Source organism: Phodopus roborovskii, unplaced genomic scaffold (genome assembly GCF_943737965.1).
Source record: "Phodopus roborovskii unplaced genomic scaffold, PHOROB, whole genome shotgun sequence".
Taxonomy (NCBI): Eukaryota; Metazoa; Chordata; class Mammalia; order Rodentia; family Cricetidae; genus Phodopus; species Phodopus roborovskii.
Genome location: NW_026126460.1, coordinates 12,000,841 through 12,017,686, shown reverse-complemented (window position 1 = coordinate 12,017,686; position 16,846 = coordinate 12,000,841). Strand labels below are relative to the sequence as shown.

At 42.3% G+C, this 16,846-nt stretch overlaps 1 protein-coding gene and 1 non-coding gene across 2 annotated transcripts in view; one reads left to right on the top strand and one right to left on the bottom strand.

Moving 5' to 3' along the window:
• The window catches only part of Plekhm3 (pleckstrin homology domain containing M3), a 131,187-nt gene that overhangs the window by 31,550 nt on the left and 82,791 nt on the right, over positions 1 to 16,846 (top strand). The window contains exon 3 of the mRNA XM_051190360.1: positions 8,968 to 9,113. Coding sequence (XP_051046317.1) covers positions 8,968 to 9,113 — 146 coding nt within the window. The remainder of the gene's footprint in view (positions 1 to 8,967; positions 9,114 to 16,846) is intronic.
• On the bottom strand, positions 342 to 466 carry LOC127226574 (small nucleolar RNA SNORA54). Its single transcript, XR_007834902.1, has one exon. It is a non-coding gene; the product is annotated as a small nucleolar RNA SNORA54 (small nucleolar RNA).

The window sequence follows — 16,846 nt, the reverse complement described above, 5'->3', positions numbered from 1 at the left end:
GCTCCTATGGCCAGTAGCCTTCAAGTAAGAGTTCTTAGTGGGCAAAGTGAGTCATCAAAAGAATTGTTTGTGAAGAAAAACGTCCCAAAGTTACAAGCAGGCTCTTTAGAAGACAAAGTGCAGCATAGACAAGACCTCTTTTCCATGGCACTTCTTTTGAGTAATTTCCTTTGGGTGAGAAAGTCAAGCTTGTAGAAGGGCTTTTCTCATTCCCTAGTAGAAGTTACATCTGTTGCTGGCACAGACATTGATTGAGCTGGGTCAATAGAGATCTCTGATGTTATTACCCCCTGTCTTTGAACTGGCACAGGTTTTTTTGTTTGTTTGTTTGTTTTTTGCATGTGTGTCTCCAAGACCTGAGACTGAAAGCCCAGCTAGCCAGTCAGTCATACGTCATTGGGAATCCTGTAGCACTAGAACGGAACCTACTAACCACAGCAAGGTTGACAGGTTAGGAACAGTGCTCACAGCATAGGTTTTAGTGGTGTGTCTGTCATTTGAGCCCAGTAATGCTTTGTTGTGGAGGCCTGTCCTGAGCAGCATCATTTTCTCTCCAAACTGTCAGTTCTTCTGACTCTAGGGGCTCCTACAGCCATTGTGTGGGCATTTTGACAGATCCTTGCCCATACTTTCACATCAGGATGAAATCTCTCCAAGACCTACTCAAGTCAGGACTCAGCCAGTTCTCTTCCCTTCTACCTTTCCCTTAGCAGTGAACCCTCTCAAAGCTCAGACTGCCACCCTGCTTGAGACAAACTCTAGTTCTCCTGTCCTATTAGTCAGATCATCGAGCCCTGAGCACATCCTCTCATTCCAAGCTCTTGTCCAAGCCATTACTGTGACACCTTACAGTGTCCCTCAGATAACTGGAATACAGGGGTTTCCAAACATGCTCTAGTTTGACTTAAGTCTTTACTGACCTGATTTTTCCTGAAGTCTTTTTTTTTTTTTTCTCCTCGAAATCCAACAAACAAGTGAATGAGAAAGTCAAATTGTTGACTTTCAGAGGAAAACAAGAATGGGGAAGTTACTAATTTGCACTGATTTAAATACACTTGGAGCTGAAGTTACAACATTTCATTATGAAACTTTTCATCTTACACTAATATAAACACTGCTATTGAAGTGTCTTGTAAGAAAAATTAAAAGTAACTTTACAACTCAAACCATGTCTTTTAGAAGTGAAAAATCTGTAGATCATTCTATTTACAACTCTAGGTAGATATTTAGTAGATGAAAAGCAGTCAGTATCTCTAGAACGGTGCACATTATTTGCTTACTCGCTTTAGCAAAAATCAAGATTTATTGCCTTTCAAGATAAATTTTGACTAAATATTGACTTTAGGTTCTCAATCATTATTTACCTGAAAGACCAATAAATCTTGACACTTCTTATGGGTCAAAATCGACTTAGTATTTATTAATTGATTTCACACAATTCATAATTTAAAACAATTTTAATTAGATTTAAAAGATTCTGTATGGTAGTATTTATTCTGAGTGTGTTTGTGCAGTTCTTGATGCCTGTTGTGGTCAGAAGAGGCCTCAGTGCCCTAGAACTAGAGTTATGAGTGGTTGTGAGTCATCGTCATGGGTTCCGGGATCAAGGCCAAGCCCCCTGTAAGAGCAACAAGTGCTCTTCACTGCTGAACCATCGTTCCAACCGGCATTTGTCGTCTTAATAACAACATTCCTCAAGATTGGTGAAATACTGTAGCATTTAGTGAGCTTATATTTTCAGTCAGCAGATATCCCCTTCATTTCTTAGTTAAATATACCACCTTTAGTACTATTAATATAACCAGCATATTGCACATCAAAGCTGTCTTAGATTTTAAAATACTCAGAATCAATAACTCCCACACACAACTAGAAAACCCAAACCAAACAAAAGCCTCAACAGTTTATAGTACATTGAAATTTTAATCCTATTCAGATTAGAAAAAAAAAAAAAATCCAGGGTGGGCTTTCTTTGGTTGCCTTGAATTCTGCAAGTAGAACAAATAATACACAATGCTGGTTGGTAGGCAGCCTCTGTCTTGACAGTTGCTATGTGCTGGTTCCAGTCTCCTCATCTGTCACTGTTCTGTCTCTGGATACAATGGGCACTGAACTCTCATTGCATCAAGGCACAGTGCTAGTCCTTCACGGGGACATTTGCCACATTGCTGTGTTGAAAGGAAAGTTCTTTGGTTCAGTATACCCATTTTCCCCAGGGGAGTTAACTCACTTCTGGTATATTCTTAAGGACGTAGCTGTGCTAGCAACAGCTGCAGTCAATTCTGCAAGTGCCAACTCAGGTTAACCTAAATGCTTCAACTATGGTAAGGAGAGTTTCCTTCCTAGCCTAATTTATGACTTTGAACATGTGTCAGCCCTCAGATTGCATAGCAGAACTTTATGAACCAAGTTCTGGTAGTGACATTTTCACATGTATAATCTCTCAGCACTGTAAAATTTGTAGATGAACATAATATGAAACTCACCAGGAAAAAAAAAATGATTTTGTATGATAGGTTTGGAAGCAACCAGTATGTTCCAGGATTATGTTTAAGCAGGCAGAGCTTGTTCCTTCCAGGTACAAAGGTCTTTTTCTTTCTTTCTTCCTTTCTTTCTTTCTTTCTTTCTTTCTTTCCTTTTTAAAATGTTTTTCAATTACTACTGACAATTTCATACAAGGTATCTTGTTCATAGCCACCCATATTCTCCTTTTTCTCCCTCCCTGGACTCTGTCCCAACATAGCCCCCTCCTACCTTTATCTTCTCTCTCTTCCCTCCCTCCCTCCATCTCTCCCTCCCTTCCTTTCTTCCTTTTGTAACTCATTAATGCTGTGTGTACATGGGCACAGGGCCATACATTAGAGCCAGACCCATGAAGAAGATTGACTCTCTTTTCCCCAAGCAACCATCAGCTGCTGAGCACGTGTCAGCAATGGTTGGGGCTTTGTAAGCTCCTCCCTGACCCATAGGGGAACGCTGACTGGCTTGATACTGTGCAGGTCTTATTTATATAAGCCCAGCTCATGGGTGTTTTGAGTGCGATGACCATATCATGTCCAGAAGACAGCACCTCACAGCTCAACCCCATCCCCCAGCTCTTGTCCATTTTCCATGATGTTTCCTGAGTTTTGAGGGTGAGGAGTTTGATATAGATGTTCCATTGAGAACTGAACACTCAGTAGCACTTACCCTTAGCTTTTTGACCAGCTTATGAGTCATTACAGTAACTGTCGTCCCTTGCAAAAAGGAGTTTCTCTGACCAAGGTTGAGAGCAACACTAGTCTGTGAGTAGAAACATAAAAATTTAGAAGGCAGATTGACAACATGAGCAATTAGCAGAAACAACAACAGTAAGTTTCCCTGTGGGGTCTATGACCTCCCTAACCATGGATTTTGAGGCAGGTATTCAGTGCCAGGCATGAATTTCCTCCTGTGGTATGGTTTGAAATCCAATCAGAAAGTGGGTAGTTACTGCTGCTCTAACAGTCATGCCACTAGGGCACCAGTGGGTGCATCTTGCCGTACAGATCAGTATTATAGCATGTAGCATCCAGCACTGGGTAAGACCATTGATGTTCCCCAACCTGCCCCGCCCTAATAGCTTGAAGAGTACCTGTGACACTGTAAAAGCTAGCCAGAAGGAAGCAATTTCCTAGTCTGCTCCAGATTGATTTTTCTGTGGCTAGCAACTAAAGTGTGTGATATCTTTAGCTATAGGATCTTACCATCTAGTTAGTTATAGTGAGCAACCAAGGGCATTGGCAATAGCCTATGTAGTTTTGGAGGTATCTGTGGCTTTTGGTTAATAACCTGAAATGAGATATCCATGCCTGGCACTGAGATTTTCATTTAATAGCCCTATGAAGTTTTTATTCCCTGGGAAAAGAATTCACTATCAAAGTATTTAAAACCTTAGGAAGAATGTAATTTTGAGTTTCTGTAGCCTAAAATGGGTATGTAATTTCAACCACATCTCTGCCTGCCTATACCATTTCTTCATATTAGCCCACCCCTTTTAAAGACCGGGTTTTAAAGACCCACATTTACTTTGAAGTCATGATCCTCTTGATTCAGCCACTAGAGTGTTGGGATTATAGACACCATGTTGTCTGAGCTAGACTTTATTTATTTATTTATTTATTTATTTATTTATTTATTTCTGTTTTTACAGAGCAATTGAAAATTTGTTCCCTCAAACTCTTTGTCTCACACCTCCCCTCCTGTGTTTAGAAGATAGGATCTCTAAAAGATAGCTTAGGTTAACCCTGAACTCTTGATCATCTTGCCTCTGCCTCCCACGGTTCTGGGATCACAATGGATATCACCACCATCCTGCTTTTTCTCTTCTCCTTTTTCTAAAAGCACTTTCTTCTCTTCTTCCACTGTTTTGTTTTATTTATTTATTTATTTTCTTTAGAGCATCTCTTACTGCCAAATACAAAGCAAACTACTGGTTGACCTCATGGGAGTTTGTGAAGGCTCATGTGATAGGATAAAAAGCAGCTTGGAGTAGCTAGTACTTCCACAGTGAGATGGACTCACCTAGGGATAGACCCAGCTTCAGCTCTTGCCCTTCCCCGTTGGGCCTCTGGGTTCCCTAGTATGGGGTAGGCAGCAGAAGTTGACAGCTATTAAGCAAGAAGAAGGCTGTTGGCCCCTGCTCAAGACCACAGCCTCAATACCACTACACTGCAGTCGGCCAAGCTAACTAGGTACATTGGTGAGAAGAAAGCTTGTGCTTTGTGGAGAATTGTGCCCGAATGTCTGTCCCAAGCCTTCGAGTCTTTTGGATTCCTAGTGAAAGGCCGCTTGGGAAACGCACTGTGTGCGGCAAACAGGGTTCTGGTTAAATGGTGACATTTGTTTCCAAAAGTGTATCAGGGGGAAGCTAAGCTCTTCAGAGCATGTGTTCATTAAGGATGTGAAGTGGGGTGGGAAGCATTAAAAAAAAAAAAAAGGCCAGTGAGTTCTCTTGTGAGATAGTTTTTTGTTCTTATGAATTGGACACTCTGAAAAGTTTCACAAAGAACCTAGGAGAATGCATTTACTTTGATCTAACATGTAGAGTGTCCCCTTCTACAAATGCCCTTGAATTTAGAAATGTTGTTGAAAATCTGTTTGAAAGTACATAAAAATATATGTAAATAAGCCCTAATTAGTTATTTCAATTAATTATTGTCTGTCTACTTTGCAACTCTATTTTCCCCCATAATGTTGCTTTTCAGAGCCCACTTTTGGCACTCTTGAAAAAAAGTTTCTTAACAGTCATTTTTAAGAAAGCACACTTTCCCCTGTTGAAAACCTCACAATGATAAATTAAAATCCCAGATTGTGCCTCTTCAAGGAAAATTGCTTCAGACACTTTCAATCCCTGACCTGCAGTATGATAGTAAAGGAAATCGGGCTGTCAATCAACAGAGCAGGGCTTCCTTCTTGAGACAGATGATATGTGCTGTTTGGAAGACAGTGAGTCTGTATCAGGTCATAGCCTCTTGTCTTCCTCCCAGCCTCACTGTGCTCCTTCAAAGGCAAGGGCGTTGGATTAGGCCTGAAAAGCTTTTATTCTTCCTTAGTTGAGTAGGAGGCTTCCCAGTAGCAATGGGGATGCTCTGGGTGTAGGTGATGGCAGAGCTCTTACAGAGCCTATGCAGATGCTCAGTTCAGTCTGTAGTGTGGGGAATAAACACGTCCAGACTGAGCTCAGGGCCCTTTTCCATAGCTGCTGTCTAGAAACTGACTGAGAACTAAAACTTAGTTTTGGAAATCATGCAACGGATTATGATTTTCACCAAGCAATCTGCATGTCTTCTGCACTGTCATTCAGAGCTTGGAGGGACCTTGGAGGTGGATCTCTGAGAAACCAGGGAACCAGTCCCAGCCTTTACCCATCAGAGTCCCTGGTGAGGGATAGGGGAAGATGATCATGAGAAATATGGATTTCTGGTTGCTACCCCCATTCTATAGAACCAGAGTTGTCTTGGGGAGGGCTCTGCATTTGCCACAGACAATTGCTAGAACATTTGGATGCTCACTGAATTTGACCATCCAGCAGCCTCGGCTATCCAGTTTATTTTATTATGAGGAAGCAGGCCAAGGGAGTTGGTTGGGTCAGGTTCAATGTGCACTGGACAGGAGTGGCCCAGGCTTCCTGGTTTCGGATTAGCACTTCTCTGAACTTCACATGTTAGAGTAGTCCTAGGCATGCAGACAGATTCAAAATGACTTAAGAACTGAGTGGGCAACATAGTTCCACATAAAGCAGCAGAGGCCCTCAAGGGCCAGAGTCACAATCTACAGTGTTGCTCATGTCTAAACTAAAACCCTGAGGAGCCTTAGCTGTGTTCTCCCATCTCTCCTCCTCTCCTTTTATAAGCCCAGAAACCAGTGCAAAGTTCTGAGCATGTGTAGTTTGTCTCAGTGGCACATGTAGTTTAACACCCACTTAAGATCTGCGTGCCCAGTTGAAATACATACACACACACACACACACACACACGCACACACATGTGTGTGTGTGCGTGTGTATATATATATATATATATGAATGAGACAGGGTTTCTCTGTATAGTCCTGACTGCTCTGAAACTTGCTTTGTAAACCAAGCTGGCCTCAAACTCATAGAGATCCACCTGCCTCTGCCTCCCAAGTGCTGGGGTTAAAGATGTGTGCCACCTCCACCCAGTGGAATAATAAACATTTTTAGGTTATCTGCTTTCTATGAGTATTTTTAAAATGTTGCCTATATTTGTTATAGAACATTAGGGTAAAGTCATTAAAATTACAAACTGGTAAGCCCATTAGTACCTATTAGTATCCAGGAGATGCCTACTGATATATATTATATAACAAATTTCAGCAATTGAAAACCCAAACTGACCTAGTTCATTTTCTCAGTGTTTTTGGTGGCAGTCTTTTATGTGTGTGTGTGTGTGTGTGTGTGTGTGTGTGTGTGTATGCATGTGCCAGAGGGTACCTAGTTTAACATTTATTGGTTGTCTACTATGTGTTAAACTCTTTCTTTGTTAAGTGCCAAGGATAAAAAATGTATCTGAGAAGTTTACCGTCTGCCTGGCTGGAGAGACCACAGTTCCAGGAGGCACGCAGTAGAGTACAGCAAACAGCATTCCAGCATTTACCACCCAGAGCTGTGACATCATCTCTTCTTCTGTCAAACAGAAGCTCATGTGGTCCTTATCTTTTGCACATTGTTTCTCATTCCTCATCTAGCCTCAAAAATAGGCTCATAGTTATTTTGTTGCTATTCAATAGTTAAGAAAGAATAATAATTTTAAGAACCATGGGAAGATCTAGTTATTAGAGTATACCACTGGCATATGCATTTGATATCTTTCAGTCCCCTCTGTTTTTAAATACATGAGGATCTAATTCTCCCTGCAGAGGATGAACTGTGAAATGGCATTAATGGTATTTTATTTGTGATGGAAACTCCATTAGGTTTTGTGGTATTTTCACAGAGTTTATATGCGTCTTTTTGTAGGTACGTAATTTGTATTAAATAAGCAGGCTTTTTTTGTTTTTGTTTTTTTGAGCTCACACACACACACACACACACACACACACACACACACACACATATATCAATAGAACATAGTTCCTCCTGCAGAAACATGGTCTCTTTGGGGCAGGGACATGATTATTGACAGGTCCCTTAACAGTCCCTATGAAACTCCTGGGATAGGAAAAGGGCATGGACAATCACTGACCAGCAGCTAGTGGTTCTGTTAGCGTGCAAGATTTGTTGAGGTCCCAAGCACTTAAGGCACTGGGTAGAAACTAACATGTTTGCTGTGCTGAGGGTGCAGTAAGTGTACTATGCTTACCTAGGGGTGATGCGGAGAGTTCTTGGGCTAGAATAAATAGGTTGTGTATCCAAAGAAGAGACATAGGAAGGAAAGCTGTAAAGGCGAGATGGGACCATTCAAATGCCAGATTCTTCCCATTGAGTTTTTCCAAGTGAAGGAAAGTTGTGTGTCTGATTTGGGGATCATTTGATCACCAGACACACTAACAGCCAAATCCAAACTCTACCTTTTATTTGCAGAGTCACCTCACATAGCACATTGGACATTGCAAAACCCTTCCTTCCTTTCCGTCTCCATCTCTGCCTTCCTTCCTTTTATTGGTTTTTGTTTTGGTTTAGTTTTGATTTACTTTTTGTGTGCAAGTGTCATGTTACCCAGGCTAGCCTCAAACTTGATATATAGCCAAAATGACCTTTAATTTCTAATCCTCTTCCCTTTTTCTTTGAAATGCCTCCAGATGCAAGTGCTACCATATCACAGTTTTATGCAGGGTTGAACTCGGAGCTTTTTTTTTGGCTAGGCAAGTACTCCAGTAACTAGACTATATAGATAGCTCTTAGTTTTGTTTCATTGAGACAGGGCCTCACTAAGTTGCCCAGGCAGCTTGGAACTCTGGGACTTACAGTATAACCTAGACTGTCCTTGAACCCAAGATCCTTGCCTCAAGTTCTGCAGATACAGGGGTAGACCACCATGTCTACCTTCATTTTTTCATCAGTAAAATGGGTCTCTTTTCTCAGAGATGTGGTATAAGCCCAACAAACTTGTATTAGAAGCTCCGGCCAAGTATGTAGTATAAATTATTCTGAGAAGGAACATGGGAAAATAAAGACAATGTGGAGAAATTGATCTCTGTAGCTTTGTGCAGAAGAAGTAGAATCAGAGGAGAACAGAGACAAAGGTCTAGTGAGGATAGCATCTGCCCTCAAGGGTGGGGAGGGATGGGGTGGGGATGGTTGGGGGGGGCTGGGTGGTGGTGGAACGGGGTCTTAGGCTGGGAATGACAGAACACATAGGTCCATGTGTTCTCTTCAGCTTCTCTTCGGCTGCACACTTCATTTAATCTAAGGGCTATTTTGTACAGCCTTGTTCTGTGGTGTTCAAAGTCCAGCCGCAATCATAGTCTATCTTTTGCCTTGAACAGGATGCCAACGATCTATTGGTCTTTCTAATGGCAAGGCCAAGGTGTGCAATTACAGTGGGTGGTACTACTGCAGCAGCTGCCACGTGGACGACAGCTTTCTCATCCCAGCACGAGTAGTTCACAATTGGGACACTTCAAAATATAAGGTAGGTGTCAACCTTGGGTACACTTGATGGTGGCAATCCAGGTGTTCATATATGGCAGGTGGATTATAAAGATAACTGTAAACTTACTGAGGCAAACTTGATTGGGTAGTCTCATTAAAAAACAAACAAACAGCAACAACAACAACGAAACCCATTGTCTCACTTTGTAATTCGGCTGACCCCAAACTAACAATCCCTGTCTCCAGCTGCCAAGAGTTGGACTGACAGACACATCCCATTATTCCCAATTGTACCACCAGATTTTAGCTAATACTTCTCACACATGTCTCACTATGTAAAACCTTTTTGGTTGTGATTCTTATTGATTTTAAAATTAATATTTATCTTTTGGTCTATCTGTAAGTTTTTGCCTATAGGCCTTGGTAATTAACTATAGGTGATAAGACAATTCTGTATGATGGGAGGCTTCTCTTACAATTTTTATTAGAAAAAGAAAATGGGGAAATGGAGACTCTTCATGAGCATGCCTGTGATCTCTGGAGAAGGTATCCAGAGGTGATCCAAAATGTTTCTTATGATGAAATAGCGCTCTTATTCAGGTGAAGGCAAGTCTGCAAGCAGGTTCAGCTGCTGGAGCTGAAATCGTAGAAGAAGCCATCCTGGGTAGCAACCTACAGAAGGAATGGCGTAGTTCATCATCCTCCGACTGTTAAGAGAACCTCTGTTTATTGAAGAATGGGAGCTAATGAGAAATTCTGGAATATGCTAAGAGCTTTGCACAGTAATGACTAGCAGACAAGGAAGTCACCAGGGAGTATGAATAGCATATATGTAGCTGTTAAAGTGCAGGTTAACAGGGGAGAAGGAAGGCTCAAGACATGCTGGGTCCTCCCAGCATAAGAGTGTAGGGAGAAGAGGGACAGCAAAGAGCATCAGGAGACCAGGAATGACTGAGCAGTGAGGTAGAAGGAGCCCAGGCTGCCTGACAAGTCACGTGAAGAAAGTACTGCCAGATGAACTGTGACAGATGCTGGTAGGTCAAATAAGATGAGCCCCGAGAACTGACCATTGGCTCCAGTCATGTGGAGGTAATTAGTGACCCTAATGAGAGCAGTCTGAATGGAGAGGCAGGCACGGAGGGCTGACTGGAGAGGGTTCCACATAGAATAGGAAAAGAAAGAAAGAAACGACAAGAATAGGAGAAGTTTTACTCAAAGGGGAAGAGACAGGTAGGGGAGTAACTCAAAGAGAAGTGGGGTCAAGTTAGGTTTGACTTTTGTTTTAATAGAAAATAGATAACAGCATGTTTTTTTTTTTTCTTTATGCTGATGTGAACTCCCCAGGAGAAAGGAGAAAGGCTGGAATAATGAAGTTGAGAGAATGGCATCCTGCAGACAGCAGGGGAGTTGGCCAGTGGCTGAACCGTGCAATGAGAGAAAGGGAGCCTGACATGTCTTGGAAGCTCATGGGAGCCCTTTCCATTTGCACCAGTAATTCAGATCAAATTTTTTGTTTTCCATGTCTTACGGGGTTAAGTTCCCATCTGGGTTACTCTGGAGACTCTCCTGCTGATTAGGAAATAATTCCATCAGCTCACCTGCTGGCTTCTCTGTAGCCACCGTCCTTCCACAGGGAACCACACACCTCTTACAGAAGGTGTATTCCTCTGACCCTGTTGTCAACCTTAGTTCCTCCATTCCCTGTCGTGGTCTTACCAGCTCTGGTGTGTTGGTGTTAATTAGACATCTGTCCAAAGCATACTTTAGTTCCTTCTTGTATGTTTGGTTAGTGGGAGACAGATTCCTTGAATTTTCTCACGTCTCAGTTTTCTAATATGTAAGATGAGCCCAGCCTGCCTGGGTTCAAGTCTCGGCTTTGTTAGTTGATGTGTGACCTGGGTGAGTTCTCAGTGTTTTTGTTTTCTTGTTTATATAATGATAATATTACTTCTAAGGAGCTACCACTGGTTGAATGGCTAAAATACGTAAAGCAAGTAGAATGGTGCCCGTCACATGGTATATGCCAAATAAGCATCACAAGCATCATGCTTTTGATAATGCACACATTTATAGTTGAGAACTGTGTGGAGTAGGTTATTAAAAGAAAAGCACAAAAAGGTTGGTGGTTTGAGCTCTCTCAGCAATTCTGTCCTCTGAATGGAGGGCTAGGTATGATGTTTCAGTGGTTAAGAGCATATACTGCTCAGTTCCCAGCACCCAAGTCAGACAACTTACTGCCTGTAACTCTAGCTCCAGGGGATATGATACTGTTTTCTGGACTCCTTGGGCACCCACACTCATATGTGTACATTCTTACATATACACACAAAATATAATTAAAGTTTTTTAAGTTTAAAAAGAAAAGCACCAGAAATGGTGTGATAATGGCTAGAGAAATGGCTTAGCCTTTTAAAGGTTAGGCTCACAACCAGAAGTATAAGAAACGTCGTGACAAGTACTTATTGAATGGAAGTTATCATCCTCATCACCACCACCTTAATAGAATCAATTGCTGGTTGTGTATTTTCTCTGTAAAGGCGTGCTCAGGAGGTGAGGCTTAGCACAACCCATGGCACACAGTTGGAAAGCAGGAGTGGCTGCTGAGTGGCTGAGAGTAAAGCCTATCTCATGGGCACCTCAAACTCAACACACTCACCAAGTGCATGCTTCCTGCAGTTATAGATGCAAATATTCATAGTCGTATGAATGGTCCCACAGTCTCACCGCCAGACATAGCGGTGTCCTAGATTATTCCTTCTATGACATGTGTCCCGGCCACACAAGAATCGAGACTTTATTGTAACATGAGGTCATGCTCTCAGCCCCACCACGCTCATGGCCTCAGCAGCGGTCACAAAGCAGGAGTCGGTAGCCTTCTAATAGTGCTTCTTGCCTTCGCAGCTACATCTCTTGGTCCCAGTGCTACCTCAGATGAATTTCTTCCTCAGTCCTTATCTTAGTTTTTTTTCATCTTATAACAGAGACAATAATAGAACCTATACCATAAGACTCCTATTTTCTTAAATTAGTCACACGGGCACCTAGCACAAAGTCAGCACATTGTAAGTGCTCAGTTACTGCAGAGTAGATATAGTTCCCTTTGTGATCTCTAGGCCCTGCCCATCTCTCTGGCTCCTTCATCCATGTCCGTCCCCACTAGCCTCTTCACATCTACCCTTCTAATCCCTATCCTGCCAGTCTGTTTCACACCTCTTGGCTTTCTCTTGTTCTCAAGTATGCCCAGCAAATCCTAAAATCTGATTTGAACTTTATTTCCTCCGCTAATTCCTTCCTTCTTTCCTTTCCTAGACAGTTATCATGGTCTCCTTGTGCATCTTGTATTTGACACTCCCAGTACAGACTATAAATATATTCGTGTGTGTGTGTGTGTGTGTGTGTGTGTGTGTGTGTGTGTGTGTGTGTGTGGTAAAAGCATTTCTAGGGAGGCAGGCTGGTTGGGTTCCCTTTATTAATGGGCTTGGAGCAGAGCTTTGACTGACACAAGCCAGTGGGTGAGTGGTCTGCTGAGAACTGGGGCTGGTGATACCTGCCTGCCAGATGGGATGCACATCAGTCATGGAGAAAGCAAAGAGGACACACTGCCAGCAAGTGGCCAAGGCAGGCCTGACTGTTCACAGAGAGCTTTGAAGATACAGCAACCACCGTTCTAGCCGACACTGGGGCCTGCGATCTTCCTGTAGGATGGGCTGCGTTGTGGTCCTTCAAGTAACTAGACCTGAGTTGAGGGAATAGATAGCTGGTTGAAGATGTTTCCTAGTACACTCACTTCATTGACACTGCACATGTGGAGTCAGACCTCTGCTTCCCACATTCTCAGTGGACCAGGGACAATTTTCCGGCAGGAACACAGCCAGCTGATTTTATCTGGATCATCTGTCACTGGCACTGAGGAACTGTATTCCATTTAGTCCAGTATCTGTCTGTCTTTGCTCAGATACCAGGAATTAACTTAATGCTCCTAATTGTGAGGATCAATTTAAACCTATCAGTTTCTAAATCCAGACATCATTCTGTTAGATGTGCCTACTGCTCTTAATAGCAAGTACGTGACTGCTTGACTCCCCATTGAAAAAAATGGGTTTGCAGAACAGAATGAAATTGTCATCTTAAGCATTTCCTGGATGCCCTCTGAAGTATTAATGATCCTAATTACTCCCCAAAGCAAGATTGCATCCATTTCTGGTGCCTGTGCTACAGACTTAACTGGGCTTTGCGACTGAGAGGGAGTTAAACCCTATCCTTAAATTCTGTAGCCACTTTCTTTTTGAAGGTACCTCCCTGTCCCCTATTCAAACTGATCACACAACACCAAAACCCTCAACTTTCTTACCATTTCCCCATAGCTTTTAAAAAAATGTTTTGTGTGTCCTAGCCTGAATATTCACATTCCATTTAGCTCGGGGTTTTCCATGTTACACAAGCCTATCTCTCCATCTTGAGAGGTATTCAAGACAAGCTCTATTGCCTCCAGCTGCCTTTCCCCTTTTATTCATTATTGACTCAAAATGTGTTATGAACTTAGAAATAAACCCAAACTGTTAAAATCGTGTCTGAAGTAAGAGTGTGTAGCTCAAAGGGAATGTAATTCCTGCCCCCATGAATGTTTGTATTTCAGTGTAGGGGGAAAGACATTAAATACATAAATACAAAAATGACTTTGGAAATGAAATACTTCTCCATGTTCGTCATTGTTTGTAGAGTCAAACTCAAATGTAAGCCTGCATGCCAGTGCTGCCTAATTGCGTTCTAGTCTGTCTCTGTTTTCAGCCTACCTGTCTTCTGACAGGAAAGAAGGATGGAGAAAGGACAGGGAGCACCTCTCTTAAGGAACAGTGAGCAAATAAGTTGTGACAGAGGACTGAAGGAACTGTGACTGCAGGCTACCGAGCCCACACAGAGCGAGGTGTCCAGAGTTCTGAGTCCTGGCTTCACTCTGCCATGACGTGACCATAAAAAGTCATTTGGGGGGGTCTCTGGACTTGATTAAATACAGAAAATGGATTAATCCACTGTTTTCAAAGTAGATTCTGTGGAACACTTACAAGTTCACCACTTGCTACCACCAGGCCATGCTGGTGAGGATCAGAAAGAGCCAGTGGTTTTAGAGCTTGGTAGGAGGGAAGTGGAGCTGGAGAAGATGCTCTGCTTCCAGCTGAGGAGAGGGGCATAGATCAGTCTGTCTCCCATCCTTTTGCCCTCTACAGGCCTGCACACAACTGCCCTGTCTAGATGCAAATAGACTTGAGACTTTCTTCTTCCCCTCTTCCTCCTCCCCGTCGTCATCACTGAGCTACATACATCCTAACCCAACCCAAGCAGGTTCTCTTTACTACCAAGTATCTCAGGGTTTGAATATGAGAACGTGTTTCGTTATGAATCAAGTCAAGAAAATGCTGTACAGAGTATTTATCTTCCTAACACTTAAGAAAAAAATCCTGGGAATGCAGACTGAGAAAAAGTGACTGGATTATCTCTGCCTTTCCTTACCATGCTGAGATCGTGCCCTCCTGTGTTTTCTTCAGCCTTTTCCTCCTGTAATAGAAATGGAACCCTTGCCTGCACTGCCATCATTTCAGATTGCATCTGTGCTTGACCATTTGCTCCCTTTGCCTACTGCTTCTTTACCCAGAACATGCTTCCAGAAACCTGTCCCAGGATTGCACAAACCTGAACAGCATCCGGTAGTTCTGCAATTAATAGGCACTTGTTACCATTGCGACAAAACAGGTGCTGTGTTCAAATCTGCAATGACTACCCTTAGTCTTCAGATCACATGTGCTCCTTTGTAAATGAGTGTGTGTGGTCACAGGTTTGGTCAGCACTAGTTTGTAACTAATTTCATCGTGATTGTGCTGTCTTTTCTAACTCTCCTTATTGTGAGGAGGAGGGGACATGTTTCTACTTGGACGTCTTCCCTCATAAGTCATTCTGACTGCAGGGCTGTGAAGACACACTGAAACACAAGCACAGTTATGACATTGAGTTCCTATGGCATAAACCATTCTATTTGTTCACTACAAGAGCAATGAAGCCAGACATAGTGGTGCATATCTGTAATCCCCATGCTTTAGGCCAGTCAAGGCTAGTACATAGTGCAGTCCCCAGAAGAAACATTGAAAGGAGTGAATTCAGTCCTGATAGTTGTTCTCTGACCTTCACAGGCAAAAGATGGCGTGAAAACATTGCCCCACCCTGCCAATCATCCACATACATGCATTCACACAATAATAGTAGATGAAAATAAAAAGCAGCACTTTGGCATTTTTGTTTCCATAATTTGGTGTGCCTCAAGGACAGTAAGTAGCTCAGCTATTTATTGGGACATGCCTGGTGTTAACATGTGATTAATGTCATGTTTAGACTAAACAGCAAAGAAACTTTCACCTAAGAATACTTTGTTGGCTTCTTCCCTTAGGTTTATAAGAGTATAGTTTCTTCCTTAGGCTAGTATTCATTTAAAAGTTTTTCTTTATGGAAATGCTTTGTAATGATAGTGGAGCTGGAGTGTTAAATCATCTTGCCAATAGAGAGAGGAAAACTTTGAGAACCCAAGGAATCAGAAGGGGTAAAGCTCTGTTTTGCAAAACTAGCATTTATTCCATACCAAACTGCAAGCTTTCGTAAATACTGCCTTACCAGTCTTTGTGAATGGAGTGGACTCAACAGGATCTGGGCTCTGAAGACCTAGACCATGAGCTCAGCCTGTTGCCAAAAAATGGCTGCAGCTGCGCGGATGTGTCCACACACAGTCATGTCAGTGACATGCTTCATGGGAGGAAAGCTAGTTAATACACTGGGAAGGCAGAGCCTTGGACGATCCTGAAGCCAGCTCTGTTTTTCTTTTTTGTCATTTCAGTTTATGAACACTGCTATCAGTAGCTGCTGTCCTGTTAGTCCCCCTGCTTTTACTGTCTCTGGGAAAGATTTTTTTCCCCCCCTTTTGCTTTTGGGCTTGAGTAGCACCTGAAAAGAGAAGCCTTTTAAGGCCTGGGAGACTGGCCAGTGCCCTTTGTCCTTCTGTTCACCTACTAAAAGGTAGCATTGTTAACCTAATTCGGCAGGGGCCCTAACTCAGTATAAACACTGTTCTGTACACCCAGGAAGACTAATTGAATTGTACAATACATCATTTTTTAGCAACAGTTTCAAGTGGATTGTACTTCACTTCCCTGAACACCATCAGGCTTTTTTCCTCATCGAAGATATTTAAGTGCAGCAGATATTTAAACACAGTAAATACAACATGTAATTCAGAAATAACTCAATTTTGTCTTTGTGTGAGGAGATGGAGCTTCCTCCTTCACTGAAGGCCTGGCCTGCTATGCTAGCTCATATCTTTGCTTCATAGATGAGAAACTAGAGGCTACTACATTCTGGTACCTTCTTGTTTCTGACCTGGTAAAGCAGTTAAAGGTCCTGGCTAATTCCGAGGGCTGTTTTGTAACCTGGATTTTCAATCTATTAAGTTCCTTTAACTTTGTCACTCTCTGTAGGATATAAAAAGGTTAGATTGCAAAACAGATATCTCAGGAATAATGACTTACACACACACACACACACACACACACACACACACACACACACACACCACTTTAAGAAATGGTGCATGTTTGTAGCCCTGTAAGAAATGTAAATAAACTTTAATGTGAACTTTCCACTTTAAGAAGATGGTGATGTTGAACCTTGTTTTGTGTTTAAGAAGCATACTTTTAATTAGTGTGTAGTAGCCTCACATCTAGTAATCATACTTCC